Source organism: Cyprinus carpio, chromosome A5, assembly GCF_018340385.1.
Source record: "Cyprinus carpio isolate SPL01 chromosome A5, ASM1834038v1, whole genome shotgun sequence".
Classification (NCBI taxonomy): domain Eukaryota; kingdom Metazoa; phylum Chordata; class Actinopteri; order Cypriniformes; family Cyprinidae; genus Cyprinus; species Cyprinus carpio.
Genome location: NC_056576.1, coordinates 27,516,014 through 27,534,858, shown reverse-complemented (window position 1 = coordinate 27,534,858; position 18,845 = coordinate 27,516,014). Strand labels below are relative to the sequence as shown.

Sequence of the window (18,845 nt, the reverse complement as noted above, 5' to 3'; positions counted from 1 at the left end):
CCTGCCTTCCGAAAAAAAAAAAAATGTGTTGTGATTGGTTAGCTGTCCCAGTGCATAGTGATTGGCGAACAGCTTAGATGGTGTTTCAGTACTGCCACGCCCCTTGCTCTTTCGACAAAAGCTTTTAGGTGAAACTGGCACTGTACTCCCTCATGTTGTGTAAGCTGTCCTCAGTAAAATGCACAGCACACAATAGCAAATTTGGGTTATAATGCTCAGGAACAGAGTTAAAAGAATGCAACCACTGTTTCCTGACATCATCCACTTTCGGAAGCCCAAATAAAGACGGTTGGGCACAGGGGTGAAAAAAACTGTGTTTTTTTTAATGTGGTCGCACACCGGACGAGAAGTCGTGCTATGTCTTTAAAATTCAAACACATTATTTTCTAGAGTGTATGCACACCGGCAGCGCCGTTCGGCTTCTGTCCGCGGCGCCCAACTATGTCGTGTTGTACTTGTTGTAAGAATTGATCTAGTCGTGGTGCTGCGACTCTCTTCCGGTGTGCGAACGACTTTAGACATGCCGAAAACTTAACAAAAACGCTACAGCAGCTCTTCTTCTTCTTCATTTTCTCTGATGCACTAACACTGCAGCAGCACTTCTTCGTTGTCATCATCGTCTTGTCTGATGCACTCAACCAAGCGTTCTAATCATGACCTCGCCCCTCCCCACCCCCCAACGATTCAAATTTTTGTAGGCAGGAATTATTTTAATGGTATTCTAATGGGCTGCTTTGTGACATCATAAAACCCGGAAAACAACGCTGTACTCCAAACGAGCCGTTAGTTGTAGTTCTTCAAAAGGGATTTAAAAAAAAAAAACTATCTCCCTTTGGGGTGGACTTTGAGATTTGTAACTTTTGTAGATCTTTTTTATGCCCAAACATACACACTACACACTGATTAAATTGTAAAAAGTGAAAAAGCATAATAGGACCCCTTATGTCCCTTTGGGGTGGAATTTGAGATTTGTAAAATAGGGGGCAGCAAAGCCCTAACTTACTGTAAAATCAGATCAGAAAAAGTTTGCAATGCACAAGCATATGCCAGCTTGTACTTTGTAATGGATGATTCAACCTAATGTAAGTGGATTATATCTGCACACTGAGGCATTTAAGACATTTTAATATTAAGGCCCGTTCACAGCAAAAACAATAATTATAGAGATAACTATACTAGCATCCACACCAAAGCATGGTAATGTTGTTTATTACAACCATGCACTGCAGTTCTGTTGTCTGCCTCTTAAAATGCTCAAGCTCTTTAATGCAGGATGGATTCTGATTGAATGTCGCTTTTTTATCATTCAAAAAGCTGGAAAATGTTCGGAAAGTGATTTCAACAATATCGCTCCTTCTTATCATAATAGTTGCAGTGTGGACTCTGCTCTTCTATTGAATTTAGAATGATTCTTAAAACTATATCTTAATCATTATCGTCCTTGGTATGAATGGGCCTTTACACTGAATTTGAGCAGAAAATTCTAATTTATATTTGTATTTACTGGTTTAAATAGTCTGAATATCTCCGTCTTGTCATCACTTTGCTACACAGGCCAATAATATGCTAATATAATAACTTTCAAGCATCGCAGAGACATTGGTTTCATTTACAAGTCTCTGTGAATATGAGAAGGCACAATAAGCAACTGATTTTTAAAGAGCTCACATAGCTTCAGGGACAGTTACGAAATATCAATATCATCTACAGCTGGCTAGTATTTTAGAAAGCTACTACAATCTCATTATTTAGAATCTGATGTATCTTTTAAAATTTTAATGTAGCATTTTGGTTGAGTGCAGCCAGCTGTTGGCAAATGGGACGGCACATGGAGTGTAAAGTTGAGGCAAAGCATACAGCAAACCCACAGTCTAGTTCATGCACAAAGTCACTACCATTACCAATGAGGGGATGTGCCAGGGGCCACAGGCCCATGGGGGCAACAATACACTACATAAGATCTGGCTAATAGCTCTACTTCTGTACATGCTACATATCTTCACCCATTCTCTTCACAATTTAGACTAAATCCATCTGCTAGACCCTGAAACTCACTCATGAACCCTGACCTCTGACAGTGGTCAGTTTTCATCCTTCTTTTCCATAATAAAAGTCACCCTTCAGGGAACATTGTGGTGGTGAGCACTCTTTAATACTCTCCTCCAAACCTGGACCCTCTGCCTTCCACACTTTCAAATGGACATTTTCCCTCCCTCCTTCACGTCCCTCTTTCTCAAACACTAGGCATGCTTCATGCCTTCAAAACATCCCAAGAGTGAGAAGCACATCTAGATGGAAGTTGCCAGGAACTGAGGTTGTAGTTCATGCAGGAAGCCTTGGTTCAATCTTGAGAGACAAGTCATATAGTGTGTCTTCATCCATAATCAAGGTCTTATCCAGAAGATACTGTGTGACCTGGACACGAAAATAGTAGATCACATGATTACAAATTAGAGTAGAATTAGATTACATAATAAATGTTTAAAACGGTTACAAAAACTCTAGAAAGTGCATGGTCTCATGATTCATCTGAAGTCAAATATGCTCATATTTTTCATGATATTTATCATAAACTCATACACACAAAGTAGCAAAATAAAATTAAGGATTTGAGCAGCTCTTACCCCCTGGCAAGATGTAAAGAGCACACATACTGTATAATCATAATGAATGTCACATGGCATTATGGTTAACTCAGGACAATATGTTTAGACATACTGTATAATACCACTGAAAGTTTTTTTTTTTTTTAATAGGTCTCTTATTCTCACCCAGGCTGCATTTATTTGATCTTAAAATATGGTAAAAAATTAAAATTAAAATTAAAAAAGCTGATTTTTTTTTTTTTTTTTTTTTTGCTATTTAATACATTTGTTGAAAATGTGTTACTTTTTTCCCCCCAGGATTCTTTGTTAAATATAAAGTTCATAAGAACAGCATTTATTTCTGTTTTGTAACATTATAAATGTCTTTACTGTCACTTCTGATCAATTGAATGTATTCTTGCTGAATAAAGTATTAATTTCTTTAAAAAAAAAAAAAAAAAAAACTTATCGACTGGTAGTGCATATATTTATTTAAATAACTACAATCATATGTAATATAAAGAATTAACAAAAATGCATGCCTTTTGTGTGACTTTTGTCTAAATAAAACCTTAAAATGTATAATCAATAATAAACTATAATAGCATAATATATACACAATTTAAGCACTGATTGCAATAAATTGCATCTACAAAAACTACACATTAGTAAAAAAAATAAAAAATAAAAACCAAAATATGAATGTCTCTTTACACTTTTACATTGTCAAATATTATGAACAGTACAGACAGCACACTGTCTGCACGCATGTCTGAGATCAATCAAATGATATATAGTAATGTTATTGAAGCAGCAGGGATACATGGAGATGTCAGATCTGAATATGAATTATTTGTCTAACCTTTGGTTGATGCTCAATTCTGTAGGGAGTTTGTTGGAACTGTCGGATCTCCCGTATGATATGAGATATCTGCAGACAAAGTGTCATGATTTATTAGTCTAGCAAAAAATATCAAAGATACTAAATCTACACTCAAATTAAAATTAAAAAGTCTTTTAATCCCCAAGTAAATTATATAGGATTTGATATCATATCTTACCATTCTCATCTTAGAGAAGTTAACCAGACCTTCTTCTGTGAAGTTTGGGGTTCCCTCTTCGATAAATGCGAGGTCCGTCAAGTACATACCCAGATATGGAACACAAGGTGGATTACAGCTGCAGAAAGGCGGAAATGAGGTCAAATACAAGGCATAAGTTATGTAATCATAATGTAGTTGTTTCAAAAAGTAGCAATAGCTCACTTTTTTAGAGTTTCCCTCAGGTTTTTAAACCTTCCCTCAGATGACACAGTCTTTTGAAGTTTGTCCATTAGTGCTTTAGTCTGTTTGATGAAACACAACAACAGTGAATAATTTATGCCTTGCCATACTGATCTAATCTACTATATTAAACATTATAGCACAGTATTCACTCTGCTTCTCACACCTGTTTGCACACTTTAGCCCATGTCTTCTTTAGCCTGTAGATGGCGCTCCGGTTCAGTGCAGATGTGATCTCCAAGACACCATTATAGTTGTTAAGACAGCGGCAAATATCAGCCACTGCTATCCATTTTTCAATAGAGCTGGCTCTAGAGCCCACATCTGTGTGGCTCATGATCTGAGAGGCCACGAGATTACTCATCTACACAGAGAAAGAGAGAGAATTTTTTATGGACAGAAGGACGCTTACGCTTTTTTACTTCAGTTTCCTAAGAGGGTATATTTTCATATATACTCACATCATTGAAGTGCTGACTTGTCTTCATGATGTATGGAGTTCTCTCTGTCTTGTCTGTCTTCATCCATCCTTGGCCCAGGAACTCCCTACAGCAAAAACACGGTGTATTGTGAAAGATGTGTGTCTGCTGAGGCTTCTTCTCTTGTGAACACAGGAGCTTTTTTGAAGCCCATAATGAATATGTTCAGTAAGGCTGACACAGATTTGTTCATGCATTATTCTCTGGTGTCTTTGAGGCTTGAGGTCTGCATCTCTCTGTGCTGTGTTGATTCTCTACTCACTCGTAGGGAATGCTCCTGAAGACGATGTGATCGAGAAGAGTGATTTGTTCAGCTAGCTCCATCGCTGACAGAGATTCGAAAAACTCAGCCTTTGGGCATTCAGCCTGGATGAGAGGATCAGACACATACAGTAAACAGTTCTGTGACAAGATGGAACTGTAAATGTATAACAACTCTTAATTATAAATACTGCATATCTACAAAGTATTTGTAAATCATGTTTTCATGTCTCCCCCCTGCCCCGCCAAAAAAGCAAGTCTTCATTTTTAGTAATTAAAAAGGAATAATTATTCCAAAATGTAATTTTTGTCATTATTTATTCTCCATCAAGTCTTTCTTTCTTTAGTGGAACACAAAAGAATGAGTATTTATACTCCTCTTTTCCATACAATGAAAGTGAATAGTGACCAGGACAATCATGCTGCAAAAGGACAAAAAATAGATCCCTTATCCCTTTAACAATATAAGCGTTCTATTCTGTGAACAACTGTACTTGTGACAATGTAACATTCTTTAATTGCAAAGTGCAAAATATCATGCTGAATGCTGATTTGACAGCTAGAAATTACACATATTGCACACACATGAACTTATAAAAATCTATAATTAAACTGCCAATTAGCGATGAGTGAATGTTGGTTCTGTTGTCTTTGGCAAAGACACTTTTCAATTAACACAGCAGGTGAGGATTTCAGAAGCACGATAAGGGTGTGTGTGTCCAAGCAACATGCAGTACTAATCAAAACACGCATTTGCATGCATGCACACAAAACTGTACAGGCCCAGCCCTGATAATGCATGCTGTGTTTGTAATTAGTGAGCCCAGTATGCTTCTGCCAGTAGCACATTATATCATACAGATGTGCGAGTGTGTGAATACATTTATCTGCATATCTATAAACAGTGGTGCATAAGAAACATTAAAATCAACTGATTTTACTCACTATTGTCATCTTAAAACATAGAGTACTTTATACAATGTTCATTAAATGTACAGTATAAGCAGAGGAATAAGCGGAACTGTGTATTATACAGGAAATCTGCATACAGTGCAGATGCTACATTGTTAATAAACATAGGTTACTCTCATCACATAAAACAACAGATATTTTTCCTACACTGCCAATGACATGTTTTTACCCAACAAGCGGAAGCCCTCCAAAAACATGCATCCATATTTGAAACTCAACAAATATCACTAGCAGGGCTTTGAAATGTAATAGCATGACTATTTACATTAATACATGGATATTTCAGGAACGAAATACTCCTGAAAAGCTATTTACAGTGTGTCTTTGTGTGCCTTGGATTTGCATGTGGTGGACATCAACAGGCACTCCGTCTCACTGTTTGAAGTTGTAATTAGAGTCCTACTGCGCAGAGATTTGCAGTTTGAACATGTAATTCAGTCTCTGAGCCTGATGCTGCCTCTGAAGCTGCCTCATGAGGCATGCCAAAATCTGCCTTCCCTCTGAGATCTCAACTTTAGGTGGCTGCTCAACAGTGATGTGGAACAGAAATATGATTTTAAGTGATAAGATATATTTGCACATGTAAGAGAGCAGGGCGTGGGTGTCTTATATCAAAGTCTTATATGAGCCTTGTTTTCAAAAAATATGTTTAATGCTCTAAATTCTGATTGGAGGAGCCAAGTATGCATGTATGTCTGCCCCTATGTCCATCTGATCATTCATATTTATACACAAATGTGATGTAAATGAAAGTCTTTCCGCTGTTTAGAAGCCTATTTGACGAGCCCCAACTTCCTATACACTATATGGACAAAAGTATTGGGACATTACATCAATAGGAATTTTAAAGTCAACAAATTCTAAATACATAGAAAATAATGTGAAGTTGGTCCCCTCCAGTACAATTTTTACCCATTATTCCAGTAGAGCATTTGTGTGGTCAGGTACATATGTTGGACGAGACAACCTGGCACAAGCATGCTGAAATAGAAAAGGAGCTTCCCCAAACTGTTCCCATGAAGTTGGATACATTGCATTGTCCAGAATGTCTTTGTATGCTGAAGCATCAGCTATCAGACTGCTAAACAGAGAAGCGTGAGAGTCCAATGGCAGCATGCTTTACACCACTCCATCTGACGCTTGGCATTGTATTCGGTGATGTGAGGCTTGCATGAAGCTGCTCAGCCATGGAAACCTATTCCATGACACTCTTGCATCACAGTTTTTGTGCTGATATTAATGCAAGTGGAAGTTTAGAACTCTCCAGCTATGGAATCAGCAGAGCATTGGTGACTTTTACACACCATGCGCCCACTTTGTGACAGAATGATCGCACTCTGACTTTACATAGTCTTCCGCTTCATGACTCTGCTTCGAGTTGCTGCTGTTCCTAAATGCTCCCATTTTTCAATCATGCCACTTACAGTTGACCATGGAATATCTAGCAGGGATGATATTTCACAAACTGACTTACTGCAAGGGTGGCACCCTATCACAGTACCATGCTCATGAATGCAGACTGAATGGCTAGGTGCTTTAGTTTTATATACCTGTGGTAGTGGGTCTGACTGAAACACCAGAATTCAGTAATTATAAGGTATGTCCCAATACTTTTGTCCATATAGTGTATTAACACAGGAAAGAAAATGACACTTAAGCTATTTCTTGTGGTTCATAAGCAGATACAAAGACTATAATATATGCTTACCATCTGAAGAATGTCTTCAATCTTCAGTTGTGCATCGTCCTGGTCATCTTGAGAAAGAGCACTGGGGAGAAAAACCCAACTTTTGTTTAATCAGCTTTCATGTTTCTCTTGAAAATAAAATCTCAAAAAAAGATCTACATTTATATGAAAAGACGGTCCTGTCCATAGTGACTTTCAGAAAGTGCTTTAATTTCATGTGTGAGAGGTTGTGCTTATATAACCTGCCTTAGTATGTTTGCTGTGGCTTTCCGCTCCTGGGGAAGAACATCAGGGTCTCTCAACACCTCCTCTAGCAGGCAGATCACACCCATCTTCAGCTCTCCATTCATTTCAAAGTCCTGAAACCCACCACACACATAGAATCACCTTCCACAAACATGGGAGACCCGTGCATAATTTAAGTAAAGCAAAGACTGATGGGTTCACATCCCCAGATGACCGAAATCAACTACTGGGTGAATCTAAACTCATTTCTTTGACATCGCAAGTTTTTTTTTTTTTTTTTTTTTTTTTTTTTTTTTAACTAATGCAGATTAATCCAATGGAGATTCTGTGTGTAGACTGCAAAGTATTATTAATCAGTATTTTTGTGTAGTTTCTTTTGCAAGCATATAATATTTAAGACTTGTTTTCAGAGAACATATTTTGAATTAAGGACATTAAATTGAAGAGAGAGAGAGAGAGATTAAGTCAGATTTTTCCTATTGGGTAAAAAAAAAGCTGAATTAAAAAACAAGTCTTACACAATTTGCTTTAAGATAATTTATCTCATTTTAATGTTGTTTATATATATTTACTGAAAAACAAGAACAAAATACAGATTAATAAATTAATTTTATGCTGTGTGAAAGTGTTGGCGTTTTAGATTGCACACTCTCCATTAGTGCTCATCAGAAGCTTTACTACCTCTGCTTTACAGTTTCCTAGTGCACTAATCAACAGCTAACACAGCCTTTCTTCTGTCTCTCTGTGCCTGCAAGTACTGCAGGTGGGTGGCAAATCTCTTGTGTCTCAGTTAAAGCATTCTTCAGTTCTAGCTAGATAAAGCCCTGCATCTATTAAACAGTCAGTGTTCTTTATAGTTTTTTCTCCCTTCACTTTAGGTTTATTGTTGAAATAATTTGGCCATCGGGAACAAAGCTTTCGTATAATTTGATCTATCCTTGTTCATACCGTCTGTGTTTAGAGCACTTTCATACTTCCAGTTTGTGAGCTTAAAAATAATTCCTTAACCTGACATGAAAAATATAAATATTCCTCTGCTAGGAACAGTTATCCAAAATAGCATAATTGACATGATTTAAACAAATTAGTGCATAATATTCTGTGCAGCTTTTCAAATGCAAATGCATAAAGCACTTGAGCGCTTATGGTGTGTTGTTCTCAGAGTACAAGTACTCTTATGTTTGATATGCTATATACTGTAGTTAGCATAATGGACACCTTGCTTGCTTATTCCTGTTATGCAGTACATTTTTATGTCCCCATTATACAGTATATGCCCGGATAGAATATTAAAGGTGCTGTATGTAGGATTGAGACCGAGTGGTTGAACTAGGTATTGCAGTCCAAATACAAAATAGTGGAGAGGCTTTTTTTCCCCCGGCCCCTCCTCCTCAGACTTGAGCACACGCAGGTTGCCAGATTGACAACACAAACAGGAACGAGCGCACTTGACAATGAATGAAATGAAATACACTGTGTTTTCCACCAACTGGCAACCCGGGGTGCCAAAATACAGTACATTTGGTTAAACTGGCAGTGGACGGGTTTCACAAACCAAAACAAACACTGACATTCCGGGCCGGAACGCACATTTTCAAAGAAGAATAACTGACTGTAGCATTGTTTTTCAGATAAACAAGTATGTTAACTTAGCATGTTTCTTAAATATCTGCAAACATATTATGGTATTTTTATGCTTTAGTAGAGTCAAGATATCTTCCTGCAAACAGAAACTTTAAAACAAGGAAGCAGAACCTGATCAATTTAGCCATTTCTGATGATTCAATAAGGTTTCTACACTTACTGGTATAGTGGAACGTCTTTGACCAGCAAACCAGTTACTATGTTACAAAAACCTGATAACCCAGTAGGACCTGCAGTAGGGGCCTTTTGACTAAATATTAATCTTAATTCAAAACAAAGTAGTACCAGGCAGAAGCAGCAGAATCTTCATAACTGGTCGGTTTGTTTTTGTTATGAAGATGGTAGAAGGAGAAAGAAGATGTAAACATCTGATAGAGGACGAGAAAGGTGAGATGGCAGTGCAGGGTCACTGTGCTAATTAACGGTGCAGTTGAATCCTCAGTCCTCTTATTCACTTGTGTGTGTTTTCAAACAGATTCAGCAGCCTGCAATAAACACTTCTAGATCCAGCTAAATCATTTACACTAAATCATACTGCTGCTGGTACCATTTTACTGTGAACAGAACATAGCTGCTCATTCAAGTTTTGTCCCTACACTCTCAGACAAAAAGGTACAAAAGTTGTCACTGGAGTGGTACCTTTTTAAAAGGCACAACTTTGTACCTAAAGAGTTCATGTTGGTCCCTTAAAGGTTCATATTAGTAGCCAAAGTGTACATCTTAGTACCTAAAAGGTACAAAAGTGTACCTTTTGAAAAGCTACTGCACCAGTGACAGCTTTTGTACCTTTTATTCTGAGAGTGTAAAGTAACAAAAAGAGCCCAATAGTACCATAGAAATGCTATGATTTATTATACATAGTACTATGTCAGTGTTGTTATTAAAATAATATTTTTTTTAATGAAATAAAGATGGATTAAAATAAAATATTACATTATAAAATGTTAGAAATATTAGATATTAGAATTAATATTAGATGAAAAACTTTAAATGAAAATTTAAAATCTTGCCATGGTCAATATCTGAAATAGAATAGAATTTTACTAAATATAAATGAAAGCTAAATAGAAATACTAAATACATATATATATATATATATATATATATATATATATATATATATATATATATATATATATATATATATATATATATAAAGAAAAATTACAACAGCAAAATTACAAAAAAAGTCAAATAAAAGCTAATTCAACATATTACTAAATACCATAACAATATATAAATAATACTAAAATAACAATGTATCATGATAATACTTTGAAGTGCATTTGAGCTACTCCCTAATATAAGCTGAATTTTTCACATCTCTTCCTAGACAACAAGCATTTGTAAACCATCCTTTTCTCATGTTTCTCTCATCCACATTTTTCACCTGCACAACCATAAAGGTCACTTCTAACAAGCTCTCTCTGCGTGAGTTTGTCAGGCCGTTCTTAGCCTAAATTGGCAAGGGGTTAAAACAGATCAATGCAATTAACCCACACTTTGCCTTCACTCAAACGAAGCGAAGTAGATTGAAAAATAGCTGCTTATTTCAAAAGCACATTATGAGAGACTGTTTCCACTACAGCACATAATTATGTTGGCTATGTGTGAGGTCCTGTGACTGTGTGTGTGTCTATGTGTGTGTGTGTGTGTGTGTGTATGTGTGTGTAATTGAGTTTTGCTTTTAACAGTTGTCAATATTAATGTTATAAAAAAAGTTTGCAGGGATTTAAATGATCTTTTGTCTCTATGAGTTAATGGGCAAAATACAACACAGATCAATATGATGAATATATGGCTTTTCCACTGAAACCAAGCCAAGTACTGCAGAACATGAATCAATAAAGATACAAGTGTACAGTGAGAAGCAGTGAGGCCATAAGATGCAGTAAGACCATAAAGCACAGCACATGCAAGATTTGAACACATACCACAATTCATTTAACAGTTACCCACAACTACCAGTTACCCAAAAATTAAACAACTGCCCAAAATGTAAAATCTAAAAAAAAATTAACTCTTAGGCCATCCAAGATGTTGATTTTGGTGTAGATGTAGAGTTTGTTTCTTCATTGGAACAACCTTAGCATTACATCACTCAGGATCCTCTGCAGTGAATGGGTGCCATCAGAATGAGAGTCCAAACAGATGATAAAAACATCACAATAATTCACTAGCAATCCACATGACTCCAGTCCATCTTGTAATGTTTGTAAGAAACAAGTCTACATGTTTGTAAGGAAAAAAATGCATCATTTAGACATTTTTCACTTCAAAGCATTGTTTCCTTCTTAAATACATGTCCTCCATCCACAATATTGCTTTCTTAAATGAAAAAGTTGTTTCATTTGAATCAGGACAGAAACCTGCATAGATAAGGCACTGTTTATGAGCAAAAACAGTTCTAACCAAATATGTTGGTGGATTTTGTTGACTTTATCACAAGAGGAAGCATTTTGGCAAGTGATGTTTTAAAAATAAACACCTTGATGGTTTTGTTTCTTAAAAACACAGCTTTTCACTTCACAAGGCGTTAACTGATGGACTGGAATTGTGTGTATTATAGTGTGTTTGGACTCTCATTCTGATGGCACCCATTTACTACAGAGGATCCAGTGGTGAGCAAGTGTTGTAATGCTAAATTTCCCCAATCTCTTCTGATGAAGAATCAAATTTTTCATGTTAAAAATAATTTTTCCTATTCCAACAGTATGTGCATATTCAAAGTCATTTGTATCTCCTTGAAAAGCTTTTCAAAATATTGCTCCGCAATTAAGGTTTGGTTCTGTTTATGTAAGGTAATTGGTTTTCCTTGTGAAAATACAATGGAAAAATTATGAAGTGGTGTTATGCTTCCTCTGCCCTGTAAAATATGAGGCCCGGGGGTTAACCATGTGTTCACAGCCAGAGCCTGGACTAAAATGTAAAGCTGATAAAATATCAGTCACTCAGCAGGGAGGGAGAAAGAGAGGCAGATGAGTGTGACAACTACTGCTTTAGGTATGTAGTGACACGCAATGTGTCATCTACTGTTCTGTGAGGCACATTGAAATTCAAGCAGCTATGGAAGAACTGATGCTGACGGACAGACCTGTGAGTGTTTGGAGACCCAGTGGCGCAGGACATTCAGGACTCTGTTGGTAGCCGCACGACGTATAATGAACTCCTTGTCACAAGTCCGCTCAGAATTGTTAAAAACTGCAAAAGAAAATAGACACTGTAAGGGTAATACAAACAGACCTTTGGACAGATTAAAAATGGTTCAAAATTCAGCCGCAAGACTACTGACGGGTACTCGGAAGTATGATTGCATTACTCCTGTTGTGAGATCGTTGCATTGGTTACCAGTACCTTATAGATTTCATTTTAAGATTTGAATTTTTTTTTTTAATCCCTGCATGGTATAGCCCCTCCATACATTGCTGATCTTATTCATGTTCAAGAGTCAAAGAGATCATTAGGATCTAATGGACAAAATCTCCTACATGTTCCTCGATCAAAATTAGTTCAGAGGTGACCGTGCATTTTCGGTAGCTGCCCCAAGGCTTTGGAACAGTTTGCCACTGTCTTTGCGACAATTGTCATCCCTGAATGAATTTAAGAAGCAGTTAAAAACTTTTTTTTTTTTTTCGTTATCCTTTGATCAGGAATGAGTGCTGATGTATTGTCGCTGTATTTACCCTTTGGTCTGTTTTTTTATGTTGTGTATTGTTGATTTTATTATTTGCTATTATATTCTTTTAATTGAACTTGCTGTACAGCACTTTGGTCAACTTAGTTGTTTTATTAGGTGCTTTATAAATAAAATTGGAGTTGGAGACCTGTATCCAGGTTCTCGTTTAAGATTGCAAAACCAGTGTGAATATAGATTACACGAACAACAGCTTATTTTCTTTATTATAGGCTATATACATTTTTATGCAAAAGTATTCATTTATTTCTACATTTTTCGTTTGAATATATGTATATATATACACACACACACACACACACACACACTCAAACCCCTTAATATTTTCACATTTTGTTATGCTGAAACCACAACGTGCCATAAAAGTATTAATAGAATTCTGATGGTATTTCTTAGGATGAGAGGATGTTAGTTTATGCAGGTTAAAGGATTTTTTTTGTTTTTTTCTCCTGTTAGGATTTAAACACTGTGCTGATAATGAAAAAGTTACTAGACCTGCAGAAACTGCAACAACTTTATGTGTATAGTGAATCTCAATTTGTGAACTCAGTAAAGGGTCTACAGAATTCTGAGGCAAAGGGCAGAGCATATGAATCTGTGCATTTCTCTTGGGTTGTGTCAGTGGTGCAGTGTACCTGGAGGGCTGCTGTGTCCAGCTGCTGCTGTGGCGATAGCAAACGCAGAGGCTGGAGAAACAGAGCAGCGTGAGTTCTCAGCTGACTGGACTAGAAAAATAAATAAATATGGAGAACAGATTTAACGATAATCCTTTTTTAAAAAAACACTGAATCACCCAAAAGGGGTTATGGCACCTACAAAGAATTAAGTCATTAAGTAAAATGCAAAAATTCTTTAATTATTTAGTCACTAACTCATTTTTCCCATGGAATACAGGGAATACAATAGTTTAATATTTAGATTAATTTTTAGTGTGTGTTCAACTGGGGGAAAAAAGCATACAGGTTTGGAATGACATTATGGTGAGTAAATAATGACAGAATTTTTATTTTTGTGTGAATTTCCCCTTGACCTCCTCAATGGACGTATAGTACAGTATGTAGTAATGTATGCATAGTAAAGCCATATTTATCGCATAAGCAGTCCTTGAAATGAAAGACATTTGTTTTGCAAAAAAAAACCCCTTTAGTAATTATATTAGTCATTAATTTAGTAAACAGCTTTCCTTTAGTAATTATATTTAGTCAGTAACTCATGGAAACTGAGAGACCAGACACAGTTATAAACCATATATCTACTGTATACAGAATCATAATCTGATTGCTTATGTTGAACAAAATGAAGATGCTAAAGATACCTAATACCAACAGTCTGGATGGAACAACATCTGTGCCATTCAGAACCAATTATGTGCTGGTGGAAATAAGTCACATATAATTAACTCCTATCCCAACTCTCCTCATATATAGCTTCATTTAATGTCATCCAAGCACAATATTTGGCTGTTTCAGATCCAAGACTGTGACTGTGGCCATTTAGTAACAGAAATGGACTTTACTGAGGACTGCACTGAGTAAGTTTCGCTTGAGGAACCATCAGAAATTTTGGAAGCTTTCTCCTCTAAAATGCAAACTGAAAATATAAGACACATAAAACTGATCTAAGACCAGTACAAAAGCAACTGCATGCCCTAATAGCTACTCAATACATGCAATAGCAGCCCAGGTATATTTTATTAAATTATGGTCAAATCTTCACATTACACTGCCTCTTTGTACGGACAAAACAACAATATTGGAATGAAAGTGTTTCATTCACAGAAGTATCTATATTTTTCTCGGAAAGTCATAACTCACCACTGTGTTTGACTCTACAGTTGTTCTCAGAAAAGGCCTGCACTGCCATGGGAGCCAAACACAAACAGACATGCGCACGCTTACCTCCTGTCTGTCTGTAGCGGAGGTGGCGTGGAGTGGAGGGTGAGCGGCAGGGAGAGATTTCTCCTGGTTCACTGCCTTGTGGAGACTCTGGAATAAATTTGTCCAAAGACACTGAATCCAGCACAGCTGAGGGGAAAGTCAGACCCTTTATTAAAATGGATCATAGAACCCCTCCTTCTTAAAAAATGAATGGTTTTAGGGCAACAGCTCTACAAGCAAACAGAGCAGGGAACAGCAAATAACTATGGCCAGGGAGTTCTGGGTGGTTGTTGATACAGTGGTATGAGAGGTTGTGTGGTGGTTACATACTGGCACAAATAAAAAAGGCCACCTCTAAGCAGGGTTATTACACAACACTGCATTCTTTTAAAAACAATCCTGTCAAATTTGACATAACTTGATGATGCTGAGTTCAAAAATATCTATCAACATGTAAGTTTTTTTTTTTGTCAATATTTTCATAATTGTTTTAATTATTAAAATAAGCATTCAAAATGTATCATTTAACTTACAAACTGCAATGGACTGGAATGATATGTTTAAATACTCCATTAACGTCAAAGAGCTTTACATAAACACAAGTTTAGATTACTCCTTTTTTTAACACAAACTGGTAATGTTTGGATGTAGTAAAACACCCACTGATGCAGCAGAAATCATCTGGGTCATGTTTGCCACTTGCCATAATTCTAACCTTGAAATCAGGAGTATAATTAGACATAAAATGTCTTTTGAAATCGTTCATACATGTAAAAATTATCAGAGAATTGACCAAACATTTGTAACCTGGCTCAGAGGGAGATAGGAACCATGTCTTTGTGGGAGATTTTCTGGTGATTAATGGATGATACAAGACTTCATTACCTCACAAAAAGGCTGAAAGCAAAAACGCTATGAAATGCACATCATATTTTGTAAGAAACTCAATCAAATCAAGTATCGGATTTCATTCAGCAAAAATTATGCAGAGCTTTGTTATAACTAAAAGTAATCAAAATGACAAATATAAAAATCAACAACAAAATTACTAAAATTGTAAGTAACATTTAAATGAAACTGGAAAATATAAAAATAAAAACTATTTCAAACTATTAATTAAAACTATAATACTACCTCAGTCTAATAAAATAATACTGAATGTGTATATGATATTCTGGTCCATATTTGAAAATCGGACAAAAGACTCTGTACTTAACAGCTTTAATGAGGGTAAGAACTACAATCCAGTGAAGCATTTCGAATGACACAATCAAATTAAAAACTTTGAATAAATTTGAAACAATTGAATTAAAGATGTTGATCTTCATGGGACGCTTCATAGGAGTGTTCTTTTGACAATTTACTCATTTGGATTCTCTGATTGTTTTTTATTTGTGGAATAATGAGTAACAGTTTTTCACCTAATGTTAGGCATTTATTGTAAAAAAAAAAAAAAAAAAAAGTTGAACAAATTTGGACTGATGGCCTTAACAAAAGTAAGTACCATCAATTAACAACATTGGCTTGTAGCTCACAACATGTTTGCCTTTAATGGTTTTTAAAAGGGGTGTCCAATCCTGTTCCTAGAGATCCAACCCTGATCAAACACAACATAACCAGCTAATTAAGATCTTTGGGAGCATTTGATAATTACAGACAGGTATGTTGGTTCAGGGTTGAATCTGAACTCTGCAGGTAGATCTTAAGGAACAGGATTGGGCACCCTATGGAGAATATGAATGGGATTTTTTCTTCTGGAACACCACTGTTACATTTTGACTTCAGTCAACTTATGAGGTTCCATTTCAGTGGATACAATGGAAGGCACCTTCTGAAGTAGGCAGTAGGCAGCGGGGCAACTCTATAGGTTCTAAAACAGAGCTAAATTGTTTCTCTCACTACTTCTAGAAAGAGAAAAATTATTTTCTGCTCACCTCTCCTGATGCTGCGTCGCAGTTTACCACAGAGAGCGTCGATTCGTGGCACTTCAGCATTCTCATCCAGAGCTCCAGGGCTCTGTTCGGGGGAGGATGGACTTTGTCCATGGCTAAGATCCAAAGGGGGCTTGTTGTTGTTGTTGTTGGATGGTGGGGGTGAGATGGTGGGGTTGGCAGAGGTTGGACTACTGGCTGCTGATGATGAGGTCGTGGACAGATCTAGGATGCCTACTTTTGAGCCAATAGGGGAATTAAGAGAGAGTTTCCTGGTGCGAACCGGAGAGGAAGTACGGGAGGGGATGGAGAGAGGTGGAGGAGATGAGAACTTGCGACACAGTCTGGGGGATTTGTCATTTACGTGGTCCCCGCTGCGATTGTTTTGGTTGATGGCGAAGAAAAGCTCCAGGGATCTAAATTGAAGAAAAATATCGAATGAAGGGGCATAAATGGCAGAGCAACACCGGCACATCTCTCATGTTCTCTTCTCCATACTTGCATGCTCCAAGTACACTAAACACTAGTCAAACTGTGCTGGATGCATTCTACATGTGGAAACACATGAGGAGTATTGATTGCAGCTTTCAGAAATCAAGTAACAAAGCAGGTTAACATTGCAAGATGTGAAATCTGCAGTGGATGACAGCATTTGTGCAAGTGCAGAAGTTTTGAGAATCCAGGATTTAATAAAATCCCATATTTATAACTACCAAAAAAAGAGGATCAAGACAAACACTCCAAAAATAAAGAAAAACAGAGTGGAAAATGTTAGGATATAAAGTAGAAAAATGGACAGAGATGAAAGTGAAATTGGTAACAGAGAGATGGGTTTGTTACTTTGACTGATCCAGTGCTATCTTCCTGATCTTCAGGCTGTAGTTTGGGCAGATGGATGCAATGGACAAGCGGTCAAATGAGTGATACTGGACCCTGTGTGACAGCAAAGTAGGTGTGGGGATGAGGAACATCAAAGACAGCACACTGAACATCACAGCACTCACAATGACCATGAGCATCTGCACATGAGGTACATGGGCTGCGTTTGGCTTCTGCACTAGCATACTGAACATTCAAGGAACATGGAGGAGGATTGGCTGAGCACTTGGAGGCTTTCTGAACTGCTTTTTAGGTAAAGGTCACTGAGCGTGCACCAATTTAAACTGGCAGAACACCTGCTTTTGGAACAGAAAACATTCTTCCATTTGAAAGGACAAATGTATGAAGAGATAAATGCCCTATTCACACTCAGTCACAGCAGTGTACAAACTACAAACAAAGTAACCTAAAAAAGAAAAAAAAAATCCTGTTGATCGTTGCAGTTAGGATTTACAGTGAAGGTTAGGGACACCATTTTTTATTTTGAATTCTGAAAGATGTTTCTTCTCAGGGTGCCATAAATATGATTTCTGATTTCTTCTTTGACTTGGCAGCAGTAACTACAGAACTGTCCGTTTCAATGAATCAGTTCAGTTCAATTGATTCAACAGTTTGTTTGCATCATCATTCAAAAATGTAAACAGAAGTCTTAGTGTTAGTGTTATATTTTCCATAAATTGCATGTATTTTTCAGTAAAAAATTATGTATAATAGCTGTTTATTGCTATTATTTATATTATTAATATATAATAATATAATAATATTTATATTATTTATTTACTGTATTCTACTTGCATTAAACATTTGAAATCAGCTCAACAACAATATCTGCATGGCTGAAATGATGGAGATAAAAAATTATATATACAGTGTATATATATTGGACATTTAAACAAAAGGCTGTAAAGCACAGATATAATTTTTAAATTCTATTTCACAGCTCTAGCAGGGACTTTTAACCCCTTTAAGAGCTCTATTACCTGACTGGTATGGATGTAAAAGGCTTCTTGTAGATGTCAGCCAGTTTCTCCATGACCACGGTGGCGGTGGTGAAGATCCGGTAGGTGTGCAGGAATGTGTTAAGGAAGTCTATGGAGAGGAATCGCAGGTCGGTCAGCCTCTCCAGAAGCCTCTCCACGCTGGCGTAGCGGATCTGAGGAACCTTGCAGGAGTTGAGCGTCTTACTGAAGCAAATGTCAACATCATCTTTATGGAGACGCGCATCGGATCTAATGAGGAGCACAACCAAAGCATCTTTACTGTCTGTATACCATAAATTTATGATGATATTATGAAGCATTAGTGGA

At 36.8% G+C, this 18,845-nt stretch overlaps 1 protein-coding gene across 5 annotated transcripts in view; it reads right to left on the bottom strand.

Annotated features, from left to right (window-relative positions):
* Window positions 1-981: 981 nt before the first annotated feature.
* The window catches only part of rasgrf2b (Ras protein-specific guanine nucleotide-releasing factor 2b), a 51,819-nt gene continuing 33,955 nt past the window's right edge, over window positions 982-18,845 (bottom strand). Inside the window, exons 14-28 of one of the 5 annotated variants that reach the window (XM_042756668.1) lie at window positions 18,519-18,767; window positions 17,500-17,592; window positions 16,663-17,075; window positions 14,750-14,875; window positions 13,487-13,576; window positions 12,252-12,358; window positions 7,514-7,626; window positions 7,289-7,349; window positions 4,610-4,713; window positions 4,330-4,414; window positions 4,035-4,232; window positions 3,851-3,930; window positions 3,647-3,764; window positions 3,448-3,516; window positions 982-2,415 (exon numbers count right to left, since the gene is read on the bottom strand). In XM_042756668.1, the coding sequence (XP_042612602.1) occupies window positions 2,323-2,415; window positions 3,448-3,516; window positions 3,647-3,764; window positions 3,851-3,930; window positions 4,035-4,232; window positions 4,330-4,414; window positions 4,610-4,713; window positions 7,289-7,349; window positions 7,514-7,626; window positions 12,252-12,358; window positions 13,487-13,576; window positions 14,750-14,875; window positions 16,663-17,075; window positions 17,500-17,592; window positions 18,519-18,767 (1,999 nt within the window). In that variant the 3' untranslated portion in view covers window positions 982-2,322. The remainder of the gene's footprint in view (window positions 2,416-3,447; window positions 3,517-3,646; window positions 3,765-3,850; window positions 3,931-4,034; window positions 4,233-4,329; window positions 4,415-4,609; window positions 4,714-7,288; window positions 7,350-7,513; window positions 7,627-12,251; window positions 12,359-13,486; window positions 13,577-14,749; window positions 14,876-16,662; window positions 17,076-17,499; window positions 17,593-18,518; window positions 18,768-18,845) is intronic. The other 4 variants (XM_042756670.1, XM_042756669.1, XM_042756671.1 and 1 more) reach the window with 4 other exon arrangements.